The sequence below is a fragment of the Aptenodytes forsteri genome, unplaced genomic scaffold (assembly GCF_000699145.1).
Source record: "Aptenodytes forsteri isolate BGI_AS27 unplaced genomic scaffold, ASM69914v1 Scaffold93, whole genome shotgun sequence".
NCBI lineage: Eukaryota > Metazoa > Chordata > Aves > Sphenisciformes > Spheniscidae > Aptenodytes > Aptenodytes forsteri.
Window position 1 is genome coordinate 452,042 of NW_008794665.1, and position 15,609 is coordinate 467,650.

Below are 15,609 nucleotides of genomic sequence, written 5' to 3' on the forward strand. Positions count from 1 at the left end.
CGGGGAAATCACACTACAGCACTGGGCTTTTCTTCCCGAATCCTACTAGAACAGAAAGATGTTTAAAAACATTAATAATTATAAAAGCAACATCTTACATTGTGCCCTGTCCTGATGTTAATTTTCCATGGAAGCAATCAATAGATTTACCACTGAGGCATTAAGATGGATTTTAACACTAGAGATGTCTGGGTCAAGAGATTCTTTTGACACACCACCTGTGAAGGAGACTGCAAATTGTTAGTGGGTTGTTGCAGGCTATCATGAAAGATTTCTGCAAAAGAGCGCAGGACTTTAGGCTCCATTAAGCAATTTAACTATTGATGAAAATATCTGCAAGTTGTTTGAAATGATCAAGGGGATTTTTAATTGCTTTGAAAGAAGAGCTTGATAGCAATTCCTCTGAAGTAAATGAAATTCCTTAGAAATAGGGGGTTGGGACTGGGGGATGACATGAGAAATTGAAGCACCGTTCTTCTAAGCATCGTGAAACCACTATGTTCAAGTGATTTTGGCTCACAGTACTACACCATACAGCTCCCACTGTACACAGCTGGGATGGGTACATACCTGGAAAGATCTATCCTACATTGGGCATGCTAATACCAGGAAGGTTGCAGAAAGCCAGAAAGGAGCTCAGTTCAAGAACAAGTTAGAGAGTTCAGCCTCTGGGTTTTGGGTCTCTTTTTGAACATACCAGTGACACGCATTATGTGGTTGCACCTAAGTTTCCCCATTTGAAAAAACAGACAATTATCTTTACCTGTTTTAAGGTCCATGCCCCAGAACACTGGAAAGACTAACTGTAAGGGAATTTCAAAATCCTACTCAGGAGTAGAGAACCTTAAACAAAAAGAACACTGTATCATTCAGGTTAGAGGCAACATTTGATCCAAAATAACAGATAATAAAACATGAGCGAAGTAGAAATATCTCACATTTAAATCTTTTTTCTATATGGAAAAGTATCCAGGCAACATAACTAAAATTACCGTGTCTAAAAACAGACAGTAGGCTGTACTTTTGCTAAATGGGACTTTATACAAGACAAATTGACGGCAAGTAATCCATCACTCTTCTGTATAGCCCAGTGCTTTAACAACCTTGAAACAGTAATTCTTCAAAGGGCCTCATGACTTCCTGATAATCTGCTGCAACCTGTTATTAATGGCTTCATTCACTCTCAGGTTCTCCTTACAACAGAAAGCTTATTAGCACTAAAAATGAATCTATTTTGTCAACAATTTACTCCAGCTGAGGTACCCAGCCCTGATATTCTCATTCTTCACCCTGTTTTTTGTGTAGACCAGGCTTCCATTTGCTGGTTTTGCTCCTCCGGTTCCTTCACAGGAAGCAACGCAGCCTGAGTGCTTTAACAGAGGCTTTTGGAGAGGCAAGAAGGTATTATAAATCATCACTAATTTAGAAGTTCATTTTTAATGGGTTACATTTTATTCGCTTCAGTTGAACACCATTATTTACAGACACAAGTTAATAAAACACATCACGAAACAATAAAATTTCAACAGCTAATATTTATAGGTGCATAGTTCATGCTCAATTACTTTTTTTTATATGTATAATACATACACATATATATAAAGCTCTCACAATAAGTCATCTCTGCACAGAAAGAATAGTCATAGGAAACAAATAAAAATTGTATCATAAACAATATCAAATTACTGACAGGCTATCAACAAAACATGTACAGAGTTAGAAATAAGCAGTAGACACTTAGGTGTTTTTACTTAAATATTTTCTTTTTTAACTTTTAAACTTGAAGCCACAATATCCACAGCACAACAATGACCCTGCCAACTACCTTTCATTTCAGCAGGAGGGAAATGCTGAAACAAGGTGGATGCAGTCACAGATACTCCAATCATTGCTGATGGAAGACTTCAAAATACACCGTAAAAACTGTAAAAAAATTTTACGACTGGGCACATTGGAACTCAGCACTTGTACAGGATGGGACGTCTTTAGTAGTTAGTAGATTTCAGGAGATATAAAGGAAGGGAAGGACTCTCATGCTTCAGGTTCATAGTCTTGGTACTCTTCCTAATGAGGAGAGCAGAAATCAGCGCTACTAGTATTTTAGATAAATACATCCTAGTTTCACTGCTTGTTCTAGTCCTAGTGTATTCAATGCCAAAACATTATGGAATTTCATGTGATCAGGATCTTGCCATTTATTATTATTTTGTCACATCTCCCAGATACTGGGCCTTACAAGTTGTGGTATTTACAGGAGAGTTAGGCTTTTACAGTGGTTAACACGTCGGTCAGCCGATGTTGCCAGGACCTCACGAGGCCACCCATGGCAATTCACTTGGAGAGGCAGGAGGACTACCTCTGGGCTGAACTGCACACCAGGTGCTGCAGATACTCATACAAGTCAGTAAATCATTTAAATGTATGTTTAACTACTATCATTGCAGTGATATTCAAGGTGTTAGCAATCAAGCATGCCTTTAAGTCTTTTACTCGATCATGGCGTAAATGTTTTATATCTCTCATTTTCAGCCTAATTATCTGTGCTACTATAAAACTGCCACTCCAACTACCAATGCATCATGTCACACATTATAGTAATATTTTAGATAGCAGGTTCATGAAAAACAACAAAATAATTTACTCCCATTATTGCATTAACTTAAGAGTATAATCATGAATTACTGTGTTTTACAAAGCACGATGCTTTGATAAATGGCCAAGCTACTAAAACAATCTATGAAGATGCAGTTTTTCCCATATTCCCTATCGAACATAAGAAAAAGATTCAAGTCACTGCGCATTACTCAGAAAACCAGGCGCAAGTGTTTCGAAACACACACAATGTTTTCCTGTTAAACTATCAAGCAAGCAACGGATTTTCTGATTCCCAGCACTATACCTCTGGAAGACCTTGGCCAAAGAGACCACGTTTCTGCTGTGCCCTTGCAGCCTCACAGCATCAGCCTGTGCCAGGCTGATGTAACTCGAGCATGCAGCCCCATCCTGCGCCCTTCTCCTACGTGCATTCACAGCAAATACCACAACAGACTTACCTCTGGAGGCATTTCGTAAGCCTCATTCTCAGGATCCACAGGAACATCTGTATTATTCACCATTCCCTCCTGCAGGAAACCTTCTTCATTCTACATTTAAAACAGGAAAAGAAAAGTGACAGACTGTAACCGCTTGCCTTGTCATTTACGCCAAAGCATGTCTTTCCTCCCCATCAGTGGTTGACTTCTTGTCCTGTCCTTCGGTTGCGGGATATTGCCGGGGTTGTGAAGAGCTAGAGGACATCAGCTCCAGAGAGATCTTCTCCATGTTCCACAGGGGTATCCATGGGAATGACTACTGTCATCTTTCTGAATAGCTGAAGTGCTGATATCCCATTTCTCTCTTGCCATGGACAGGCCAAGAAGTCAATCTGACCAAAAGAACAGTACCACCACCAACTTGCTGAATATCTTTGGAAAATATTTTAATCCCACAGAAAATGCTTTGGTCAAGTCATGAAGCAAACCAAAACAAGTTTTTTGCTCCATAAGAAACTGATCTGGGAAACATAGTCCCACACAAATTGTTTAATTAGGTTATCACATTAATTTCTGTTTAACTACTTGGGGGAATACAGTCACAGGTATGCAAAAGTAGTTGTAAAAGCAGGCCAAAAGAATTGGGTAGTATCAAGACACACAAATGAAATAGTAATTCAATTATATATTTTTTTAATGTTATAGACACATCAATCCTCTCATAAATCACCGTTCAATTTACAGTTTTAGCCTTTTCAAAGTACATTTCAAAGTGGCTAAAAAAGGGAGAACTATTATAATTCAGACTATTGCATGCTGGTTTATTCCTTCCATTTTAGAAACTAACTGTACTGGGAAAAGCTTTTTTCCTTTAATGGGTCACACCTCTATATGCTTTCTTATATCAACCAGCATGTTACTCTATGCAGTATTAGTGTATGATACATGGCACTACCCGATACCCAGCTTCTTATACTTTTTTCTGGGCATCTGTTATTGACCATTATAGAAGCACTTGTATTTTATACAGCAATTTTCATAAGAGCCTCTTGGAATTAAGGGGATTGCAATGGTGTAAGGAATAATTTGCTGAGTAGGATTACTTAAGTGTTGTCCTAGAACTATAGATACTATTTACCATCTGAAACAAACAAATTATAAAGGAAAAAAACCATTCCAATTGGGCCAACTCCTGTAGTAGTTGTTACTACAGAAGTTCACAGAGAAGAAACATGAGTTTTGCCAGAAGAAAGACTGCTGGAGTTCATCCTGAACTGTAAGAAAATTAATATGAAAACAGACAGACTAGCTAAGTGGAGCTATTGTGACTATGCTGATTTATACCAGTTGCCAATCTAGACAGAAATGCACTAAAAACCAGTTACAGACACTCAGGAAGAAATTCACTTAAAAAAAAACCCTGCAGGCTGGTAGTGTAGACAGAAATACAAAATTAAGTAAGTCACAAACCAGACTAATGAGGTAATTCTTCAAAGTCTGCAATTTATAGGATAGTGATGCTAAATTAAATTTAGGATATAGATAAAATGAGCATAAGGGAAGCTAAACCTGAAACTCATCTCTGAGTTTAACAAAAATAGAAAATAATATGCAAAACAAGCGCATTTATCATGCTTCTGCTGTTCACTGTTTGCCACTTATCAGCTCCCTCTGTGGTTTAACCAGGTGACTGTAGTCATAATATTCTGTTCCTCACTTGCTGCATCTCTCCATGCACAAATTGTGACTTTATCTGCCAGATACAAATCCTGTTCTTCCTTGGTTCGGTCACCTCTTCTGGCACTGATGCATGTGCATGTACACAGGTTTTTCCACCCTCAAAGTCCATGATGTGCAGAATTTATTTCCATAATGTGGATTCTTCTCTCTAGCTCTTACTTCAGACTTTAAAAGGTCTGGTATGAAGATAGATCCTTTTTGCTTTAGCGGTAAACAGCATAGTCCGTGTGGAGTCAATGCCTACTATTCTGCCAAGTTCCCTCCATGCATGTGCCTGCTATCAGTTAACACCCTGCACTGCTCTATGGCATAGATAACACGGACAAATTCCAAAAGTCAAGGGACATCAATGAATAAGGTTGCTAATATCTTTATTTAGGCCTGTGTCTTCCAGAAGAACTAATCATTTTGGATGTTTGACATGACAGATAACTTTTCAAGCATGAAATTATCAGGAAAAACTGGGCCCAATTACAGTTCTGCCCTAGCTTATCAAAACACACGAGCTCCTAAGATTATCTGATGTGCAATATTTAATTACCTTAGCTTCTAAACAAATTTTAGGAGTATTCATGCCTATTTACTTTTATGAGAAGTAGTTCAATCCCTATCAGCTTTGACTGAAATAGCTAAATAGTGTGTGCGATGCAAATTTTAAAGCTATTACTGAGCACTTGATCTAACATACCAGCTCTAAGGACCTACAGCTCCAGTCTACTGCTCTCCTGTTTAATCCAAAATATAATTTAACTTCTGCTTATAATTTAACTCCCCTATCATTAAGAAACAGTTTTAGCTAACAATTGGTACATCACGTAAAACTGTGCCCAAAATCAGTCTTGAGGTTGTACGAGGAAGAAAGCATGCTGCTTAATGTTATCTGTAGCAGGAAAACAGATGGCAAGTGAAACTGCCAGGACCATTAGTAATGATGAAGAAAAAGATTTGCCAGCTGAATTTCAAAGAACAGCTTCAAAGCTCATACACTGTTTGTTAGGAACCTCTGCCACGGGTCTGGACTTTCCATCAGGATTACAGAGACACAATGCCTAAAAAAGGCTGATTTTATCATCTTCCCAAGTTCCTTCAGCAAGTTCAGGATGGAGATTCCTCTACAGCTTCAAAGAAAACAATCAGCAGCACTAGTAAAATACAGTATCAATCACAACACCAATATTTTCTCAAATGAAGCAAATCATAAGCCATATCAAACCATCAAGGGAACTCTTTGCTTGGGAAAGGCTTATCACCTTTGTCCAGCTGCAAACAGTACCACAAACACCACCTTTCATGTTGATGTCGCTGCAGTGCAGATGAGAATGACATTACTCAAGATCACATTTGTTACACTTAAATGTACAGCATAGGCGGCCACACCATTTTTAATGGTGGCTCTCTCTGCTTCTGATGTACCATTCCTCCGAAGTTACGATATCACAAAAGTGAACAACCACCCCCAGTAACACAGAGCCATCTAAGGTACACCTTATATCATTATTTACCTGGTTTAAAACAAAGAAATGCAATTTTACGTTCTCATGATCAATAATTCCATATCATAATTCAGTTTTGGAAGAGGAAAAACACCTAATAGACCAATTCTTGTCTTAGTATTAATGACAGATTTTGAAGTTGCCACCTCTATTTTTAAACTATATAGAAGGGCATTTCCAGAGGGAAAGCCTTTTATTAGAAGATCTGAAAAGCTAAACAAAAGCTTCTCAGAGATGAAGTCAGTTTTTAACTGGGAAGCATGAGCTCTTTTTGCAGGGAAAACACTTTAAAAAAAGGGAAAATTGCAACTCATGCAATAAACAAGGTGTTAAAAGCACGGTGAGCTGAGGACATCTGCTTGTCCCCTGAGGCTTCCCTTACGAAAAACCAAATGCCTGCCTATATCTTGGTTCGAAGCACAGACACTCTGGGTAAGACTCATATTTCTGCACTCTCCAGAGAGTCTTGTGCCCTCAGACCCTCCTTCCCACCTCATCACACTCTTGGTGGAAGGGGAGAGACTGTTTAAGATCCTCTATGCATGGAAAACAGACCAAGAGGTCTGCTCATGGTACCACACCTATGTCAGCACCATGTGGCAAAACGGTCACCTTCAGGTGTGTGCATTCAGTCCTTGCGGTGACATGTCTTTGAATGCCAAGTTACTGCCATCAGAAATAAATTATCAGAGTCACAGACAACAGCAACTTCAAAAGGAAGCATTGCAACTGTAATCTAGCAGCTACTTAAGCGTTATAATTTACTATCTCTCTGGATAGCAACATGTTTTTTCTTTCCATTATGAATGCTGAAGGAGTCTTACAGTCATGTATATCCTCATGATTACTGGAGACTAATTCCTTCTGGAGTGATTCCATATTCTGTGATAAATAAACCAGGCTATCAAAGCGTCAGCTCTTAAAACGTTTATACTGGCAAGAGGAGATCATCCTGGAAGTCACTTCCACTAATCACAGAGGTCAGAAGGCACCTCCGGAGATCATCTAGTCCCAGCTGCCAGCTCAGAGCAGGGTCACCTAGAGCAGGGCTGTGCCTGGTTGGGTTTTGACCATCCCCACAGATGGAGACTCCACAGTCTTGCTGGATAACCTGGTCTACTGTTTGACCACTCGCACAGTGAAAAAGCTTTTTCTTACATTTAAATGCAGTTTCCTGCATTTCAATTAGTGCCCACTGCCTCCTGCCATTTCACTGGGCACCGCTGAAAAGTCTAGTTCAATCCCCTTTACCACCCCCCCATGAGGTATTTATACACATTGATAAGCTCCCCCCATAAACTTTCACATTCGTGTTGTTTCACACTTGCTGTTTTTCTGTCTGTTCTTGAGAACTCTATATAAATTTCCCATGCAGATATTGTGGGAGGCTTATTTCTTTAGTATAAAGCTCTACTGTCCCCAATCAATTAATAAAAATAAGGCTTGCCTCAAACACCTAACAAATTAATGTAACATGAGAGTTAATTTCAATAAAATAGATTATGATAAACTCAATGAGCACTGGTTACACCACATCACTTGCCAGTCTGTTATTGAGTGTTTTATAATTATTGACTAGCTGTGAATCCAAGGCACTATGGAAAAAGTAGTGAACTAGAATAGGGAAAAAGCTGGTTTACAAGATAATTTTGGTACGCCTCTTTTGTAAAGACCTTTAAAAAGTCCCTTTTGGAAAGACCTTTGAGATGCCCAACGAATGTTCCATGCAAAACATTTTTAAAGTAGTCCAGTTTGTTGTACACACACACACCAGCTGGTACCTGGGAAGGCCTGAAATAAGAATGTAAAAAATAATAATGAAAAAAATCACATCCAACAGCATTATTACCTTGCAAAATTACCATGTACTGACAGATTGGAGTAAGGGTAGTATTGCCTTATACTGTATTTCCAAGCCCTGTGCACACCAAGGACAGAACTGGAAGAGAGGTGGGACATGACGCTTGGTGAACAAGCCCAAACAGTGCTTTCCTGACTCAACAATAGAAAGGACAGTCCCATCAGGGAATTTGGCATTCCCTGAGCTCATCAACTGGTCCAAGTAGCTCGTCTGGAGAAGAAGCCATGCCTGCTTCCTGCCTGCCTGCCTGATAGCCGTGGTGATGTACATCTTTGCAGGCCCAGATATTAAGTCTAGCCCAGTACTAGTAAATTATTGAATTTGCTGTTGTTACAGTCTGGATAATTGTACTACTAATCTGTCTTTATTACCACACCATTATTTAGAGATAAATTGTTTATCCCCAAAGCTGTTGGTCTCATGCCTGTTATCGCATCCCAAATGTATAACTCAGCAGGGCTGCCTTAAGCCCTTACAACTGGTAACTGAATATCCCTCCAGCCTGACTAAACCCATTTCATTTTGGTATTACGCACCCTGTAAGAACTTTCTTCGGGAACTGTCAGTCATTATATATATGGTGGAGCTTAAAGAAAAATTTTGGGATTCCTTTTGTATACCCTCAGTGCAGCTGTTACGCGTACTGTCCAAATTCACCTCTTGCTACAAGCTGAATAGCAATTTGCTGTGCCAATGGGCTTAAAATTCCCTTTTGAAAAAAAAAAATTTGTATTCTTTCTTCTCCATCAAATATCAGGATACTTAGGGGCTAGATATTGGACCTAAGTGAACAAATAACTGCCTCTTCCATTTGGTAACTTATTTTTTACAGGTATTTTGACCATAAAGCCCAACTTACTCAATGGGAGAAAACTCCTTGAACAAAACAGCAAATTCTCAACAACATGCAAAACAAAGATATGCTAAAATGGCCTCGATTTATTTACTTTCCTAGTCCTAAGGTATTAAATGTGGAGCTGTCTGGTTATAACTGAGTTGCCAGGTCAGTTTAGGATGCTCTAAAGCTCCCACTCACTCATTGCAATAGTCAGTGCGCCTAAGCCTCAGCTGTGAATGATAAAGCATTAGCAGCAGTCTAGTGGTTTTACTCCAGAGGTACAGAGAGGAGACATATCTGCGCACTAGCTAGAAAGAAGTAAACTGTTTTAATTATCCCTAAGCCTAAGTGAAGGAAATTATGACAAAGCATTATGTGTGAAGGAAACTATCTGTTCCAGTGCACAACTCATTTAGAGTACCAATAATGAAATGGGACTACCGCCCTCCTCCTTAAATGGAGAGTGGAAGTGAAGAAGAGACATTTAATTAAACAAATAAATGTCAGCACGATAGCACAATTCCAATGAAAGGCTAACATACTGCCTGCAAGTGCTACAGGCTGCATTTTGATTCATGTTTTTATGCCCTTCAGCTGGCAATGACAAAAGTGAAAAGGATAAAGACTGAAGCCTACGGAGAGAGGGACAAATGTGAAGACTAAGTGTCTGTGGTTACAGGTCCATCTTGGTGTCTATAAATAGCTGGAAATACTTGCTGTTTACAACAATTTATGAACTGTTGTAAATTTCTAGAAAAGCAAATTTCAGTACAACATAGATTGTGTATATTTTTGTTTCCTTCCTTTAAAATTTCCCATTTATTATTACTTGTAAAGATAAGACTCAACTCAGTTCAGAGTACAAGAGGAACATTTCTGTGAGCAATCAACTTTCCTCAAACTCAGATTCATGTTTTGCATTAACCAGGCTGGTAAAGTTACCTAATTAGAGCTGCTGGTATGTTGTTATTTGCTGATAAACGGGTGTGGATTACATGGAGAACCTGCCCATCGCCCAGGTCAGACCAGCAGGTCATATGAGTTCTAAAGTGATGGATACATGCATTAATTACAGATGACTTAAAATAACAGGTTGCCTAGGAGCTGAGTCAGTGCGCCATCAGTAACACAAGTAAATGCACCCAGAAAACACAGCCCGTTCAGCTTCACCCTTTTCAGCTTCCCAGATCTATGGTGCCATTTAAAACACCACAGGTAGGGAAAGAAAAAGCTCGAGCTTACCATTTAGAAAGACTAAAGTAATTTCTAATTGCAAAATAGTGGGAATGATACATGCTAACTGTCACATAGGGGAATGTGGTCACAGCTGTGCCTCACTTGACATTCTCCTGGACAAGGTAGAGAAGCATAGGTCAATAAAAATATTTTAGGGTAATTGATCTGCTCGAACAATATCCACTATCAACATCGTGATTTACATTCTCAAAGTTGAAGTTTCAGAGTGCAGTTTCGCAGAAATCTTAAAGTCCAGTAATACCACTATTTTCAATAAGGATTTGGAAGAAGGACCACGGACTGCACTTAACTGTACGCTCGGTCTTATGCATAAAGAAGGAACAATAAATAGCCTGAGTTTATTTTTGTTATTCTTACTACCTAATTCAAAGAACTACATAATTCAAAGATACCTTGACAAAACTGAGTAAGTGACTGAAATAAATAAGATGCAGCTTAATAGGAAAAGGTGTTAATATGCTGCACTTAGGCGCTCACCAAATCAAAGAGGAAGGGCAAATGGTGCACAGAAAAGAATTACAAAGTCAAAGAAAAACATAAACCAGCAAACCCATGTTACTGCAAAAAAGGCAAGCTATTCCCTCATGTATTAACAAGGCCTGTGAGGTAATCCACTTGGTCCAATCGAGCCCAAGGGTGCCTTCTCCTGAATACAGAATTCAGTCTACACAATGCACTTTGCTGGGGATATTGGGAGATCCCGAAGGAGAACAGCAGGAATGATCAAATCCTAGAACAGAGAGGAAACATGAAGGAACCTGTCAGGAAGGCATAAGTGAACTAGGTTTATATCATCCTAAAGGAATCGCCTTAATGAGAAGTCTTTAAGAACAGCCTGGCCCTACATCTGTCAGGAGCTCCATGGGATTAGCTAAACCCATCTGTCCCCCTGCAGCAATGGAGGATTCTCCAATCTGTATGAACCCATCACCAAGAATGATACCTGAGCTTTGTCTTCATTAAATAAAACTAGAACATATGATACATGATCTTGACTGATCACATTAACTAAAACAATGGTACACATCAGCTTCGCAGTCAGCATAGAAGTGAGCAACCTTATCCGGATTTGGCTCCATTAAGTCAGTAAAGATGATTTTAAACAGCATGGTACCAGTCAAAGCTGCAAAGTTATTTTACCATACTTTATTTAAAACTGTTTGAATATTATAACCACATTCCAACATTACATACATTTTTAGTGCAGATCAACTCCAGAAGAAATTATTGTGTAGAATCCATGAGTAAATATTCTCTTTCCTAAGAGACAAAATTAAAGGAGGAAAATAAGTTCCCTCTAAAGAGAATTCTCCACTCACGCAAACTGTTAACTCAATGCTGCATTATCTAAAAGAGCAATCTCTAAACCAGTTATTTCTCCTAGTCTTAGAAAAACTCCCCTATACAGAACTGCAGGACCAGCCACCCTCTAGCATCATGAACAGCATGAGTTCCCACTCCATTACAGATAGCCCCAGAGACAGCACACGTTTCAGTTCTGTACCCCATCTTGTGTGAGTGTATTCACAAAGCAATGAAGTAACTTCACTCATTGCCAAGGAAGTTTTTAAAGAAAGAGCGAGCAAGCTCTACAGGTAGTGGAAAGCGAGTAGGGTTTTCTCCCTTTCACCTTCCTCTAGAGTATGAGTGGATAAGCTAATGCAGTCAGCATTGACTCATTTGCTTTTACTCTCCAGCGTGTAGAGCTACGGGCTGACCGGAGAGCTAGTGGCAGCATGGTCACCTTCAAAGGCTGTAACTGATTGACAGGACATACTGTTAGTGAAGTCGTTATCCTTCACTTATTATCAGTAAGCATCTCTCTAAAGCGTTCCTTCAATTCCAATCTATTACAGCACTTTACTTAGCTAGGGAATTTTAAAATATGTTTCTTCTAAGGAAGAAACCAGCACTTGCTCTGAAAAACACTTGCAACAATTATTTGAGCTATAAAGGTTTCAGGAGTATTTCCTGCAATTGTGATCTGTTCAGCAGCAGATCAAACACTACAAAAGACTGGAGAGCCAGCCTGCATTTTAAAATTTATATTCCTGAAGTATCCCTCTTCATCTGGAAGCAAGTATACAACTATTCAGAGCTTTCACTTGCATTAGGAAAGACGACTACTCAGTCCACTGGCATGAAACACAAATATCTCTTCAGCTTATTCTTCTCCTGTAGAAGAAGAAATAATTCTTTTTAACTAAGTGGAAAGAATTATTTAATAAAAAGTTTGCTTAGTAAAGTGTAGAAGGTGAGGAGACTCTTAAAGGACTAGTACCTAAATATGCAATCCTTGAGTATCTGTGTTTTCTTTCCCTCCTCCCCTGGCACTGTTACTGTTATCTTTGCTTTTCATTTCTGGCTTAGATGAAGGAAAGCATCAGACTGAAGTCTGCTATCCTCTACACTGTGAGAGAGTGGAGTTCAAAGCCAAACAGCCTTTCCCAGGCCAAATTCTGCTCTTATCTATGGCAATATAAGCCTGGTGTAACTCTTCCCCTCACTAAGCCGCTTTTGTACTCATACCTGTACCGCTGAGAGTAGCCTGTCTTAATGATCCTCTTTTCAGGCATCTGCTGCTATTCCAAGAGGGATATGTACCATAAAAACCTTCACTACTTCTTCATATACAGAAAATCATAAGAGTGCAAGTTTGGATGGCCTTGAGGAGTCATCTAAGTCACACCTCTGCTTTAGGCAGGTTCAGCTTTCCCTAAATCATTCCCAACAAATGTCTGGGAAAAGCCACCTTAAAAGCCTCTAGTGATGAAAATTCCACAGCATCCCCAGGCAATCTATTCCTGCGCTTAATTGCTGTCATCATTAGCATCTTTCCTGGTGTCTAACCTCAATCTCCCTCACTACTGTTCAGCACCAGCATTTCTAGTCCTATTCCCAGTGGACACAGTCCCCTTGTCTCTGTAGCAAGGGTTTGATACCGGGAAGACTTATCCTGACTCATTTCAGCCTTCTCCGGAACATACCACCTTGTTCTGTTCACACCATACAGCTTCCTAACCTGTTGAGCATCCACTACCCTGTATCTCTGGTGCTCGTTTATGAGAACTGCACACAAGGTAAGTCTTGCTAGAGTCAGGATGTGGCTGCTTGGCGTTTGGAGAAGAGTCAAGTAGGTCAGAGACACTGCTCACCAGGCTGATAGAGGAAAAGGAGGGCAAGCCCCAGCGGTGTCTAATGTCAGAAAACTACCTGAACCAGTGTGGGATGATGATCTCCTCAGCCATAAATGGAGCTTCAAAGGGGAATTGTTACTGCACCGTTTTTACCAGAAAGAGCCTTCTATTAATAAACTCCATCAAACCATTTGAAATTAAAATGCAGAGCTGCTTTTAAAGGATCAAAGCAACATAGAATGTTAGTTGTCAGAATTGTTAGAACAACACTTTCCCCTCTGGTCCTTTCTTATTATTAATCACAGTAGTTCCCTAAACTTCCCCTGCTAAGCAGGGGTCTGCCCTCTGCACCCAGGAATGCACTGGAGTCACAGCAAAGCAATCACCGTAAACTGCTACAATTCACAAGGAGCAGTTGGTCCCACAGCCACATGGAACATAAGAAAAGGGAAATAGCCTCTTCTCCACATCCGCTTTTCTGGCTTGAGAGAGGGGACTCTAATAATACTCCAGCCACGGCCCCATTAGGAAACAAGAGGAGGAAACGTTTTCCTCCACGAGAGGAAAAAATGATGCATACACACCATAGAGGTAGCACACAAAAAAGCAGTTGAGGCAAAGCATTCATTCTGTTCACTACATCCAGAATAGCAGGTAAAACCACATTTCTGCTAGGAAGTTTTGAGTGAAATACTGCTAGGGCAGCAATTGCACTCATTATACCCTCTACTTTGCGGATAAATAGAACAAAACCAAACCAAACCACTTTTCTTCAAATTCATGGCATAACAGTCAGCTACATGTGATTTACAGAAGTTCAGATGAAGTTGAGGAAGAATAATTCCATGCATGTCATGCCAGTGAGAATGATTATCAAAGCTTATTCTATAGAGACAAGGGTGCTCAGTTAAAACAGAGGAGGAATTGAAAGAACACGTGGCACATCAGTTACAGTTACTGCAGTTCTTTCTCCTACAAGTCACATTCACAGTTCCTGCAATGAACATTGATATGCTGCCCAGAGCAATACATCATCTTCAGCATTCGGGTTCTCACTATGATGGAGCTCTTTCATATTTTCAGTACTGAGGATGATGCCTGAAGACTGGCAGGACCAGTCCATGCTTCAGAAGATGGTGCATTTATAATATGACTCCCTGTAGTTTGAAAACACCACAAAACCCTATCTGCTACCAGCCATAAAGACATTTCTCTACACTTGCTGCTTGGTGAACATTTAGATAAGAACAAGAGCCAGATCTTAAGAATCACCCATGCAGAAATGAACACAAACAACTCACTTGCATGATTGCCACAGCCGGATGCCCAAGTGTTTGCAAATGCTCAAGCAATATCAGTTAGACACCCAGCTGGTGAATTTATGTGCAAATGCCATTTTAGAAGTGAGCCATGCTAGAAAGTACTTATGTGGAATATGAGGCTACAAGTAAATGCAGTTTGCCATGAACAAACAAACAAAATGAAATTCAGGAGTATGCTTATCATCATCTTTTAATCATGATTTCCAAATAATTTTGTCTCAGTTATCTGATGCTAAGTACTTGTGCATTCCCATCGTAAGGGTACTTCAGTGGCTGTCATTAAAGTATGATGATTTTTGTAGTGGTTTAGCATAAAGCCAGTTGACGTGTTTACTATTTCATAATAAGCACTGTTCAACAAGCAGATTCAATGAGAAACCATGCTGAAAAATAATGGTGATTTCTGTTATATATGTGTATCATTCCTGTAAGAGCAGGCAAACTGACTGGTTCTTATTTTCTGGTTTAGTTGCCCATGTGCCAAGATTATCCAAGAAAGGCAGTGGCGAACAGGGCGGGCAAACAGGACGTGGCGCGTCAGAAGGACGTGGCGCGGCAGTTTGCGCGGCAGTTCATGCAGGGAAGGCGTGCAGGGAAGGCGAGCGGGCAAGGCGCAGCCCCGCTCCCGGCTCCAGAGGCCAACTCAATTGGTAATCGTAGGCTACCGAGAAGAGGACCGGCTATGGTTTCCACTCGGCCGAAAGCCGTCGCCAGAAGGAATGTGGCGACCCAGACGGAGCTCACACGCAAGCATACAGCTGTCCAGGTCTCTGGCTGCAGGGAGTGCCTTGAGCCTGTCAGCTGTACCGGAGGGCAGCAGAGACACCACCTGTGTGCGGTGTGACCAGGTGGATGATCTGCTCGGCCTGGTGGCAGAGCTGAAGGAGGAGGTGGAAAGGTTGAGGAGTATCCGGGAGTGTGAGAGGGAG

General features: G+C 40.3%; 1 protein-coding gene across 1 annotated transcript in view; it reads right to left on the bottom strand.

Moving 5' to 3' along the window:
* Positions 1-1,429: 1,429 nt before the first annotated feature.
* SNCA (synuclein alpha) overlaps positions 1,430-15,609 on the bottom strand; it is a 75,012-nt gene continuing 60,832 nt past the window's right edge. Inside the window, exons 4-5 of the mRNA XM_009273532.1 lie at positions 3,054-3,143; positions 1,430-2,064 (exon numbers count right to left, since the gene is read on the bottom strand). Coding sequence (XP_009271807.1) covers positions 2,032-2,064; positions 3,054-3,143 — 123 coding nt within the window. The 3' untranslated portion in view covers positions 1,430-2,031. The remainder of the gene's footprint in view (positions 2,065-3,053; positions 3,144-15,609) is intronic.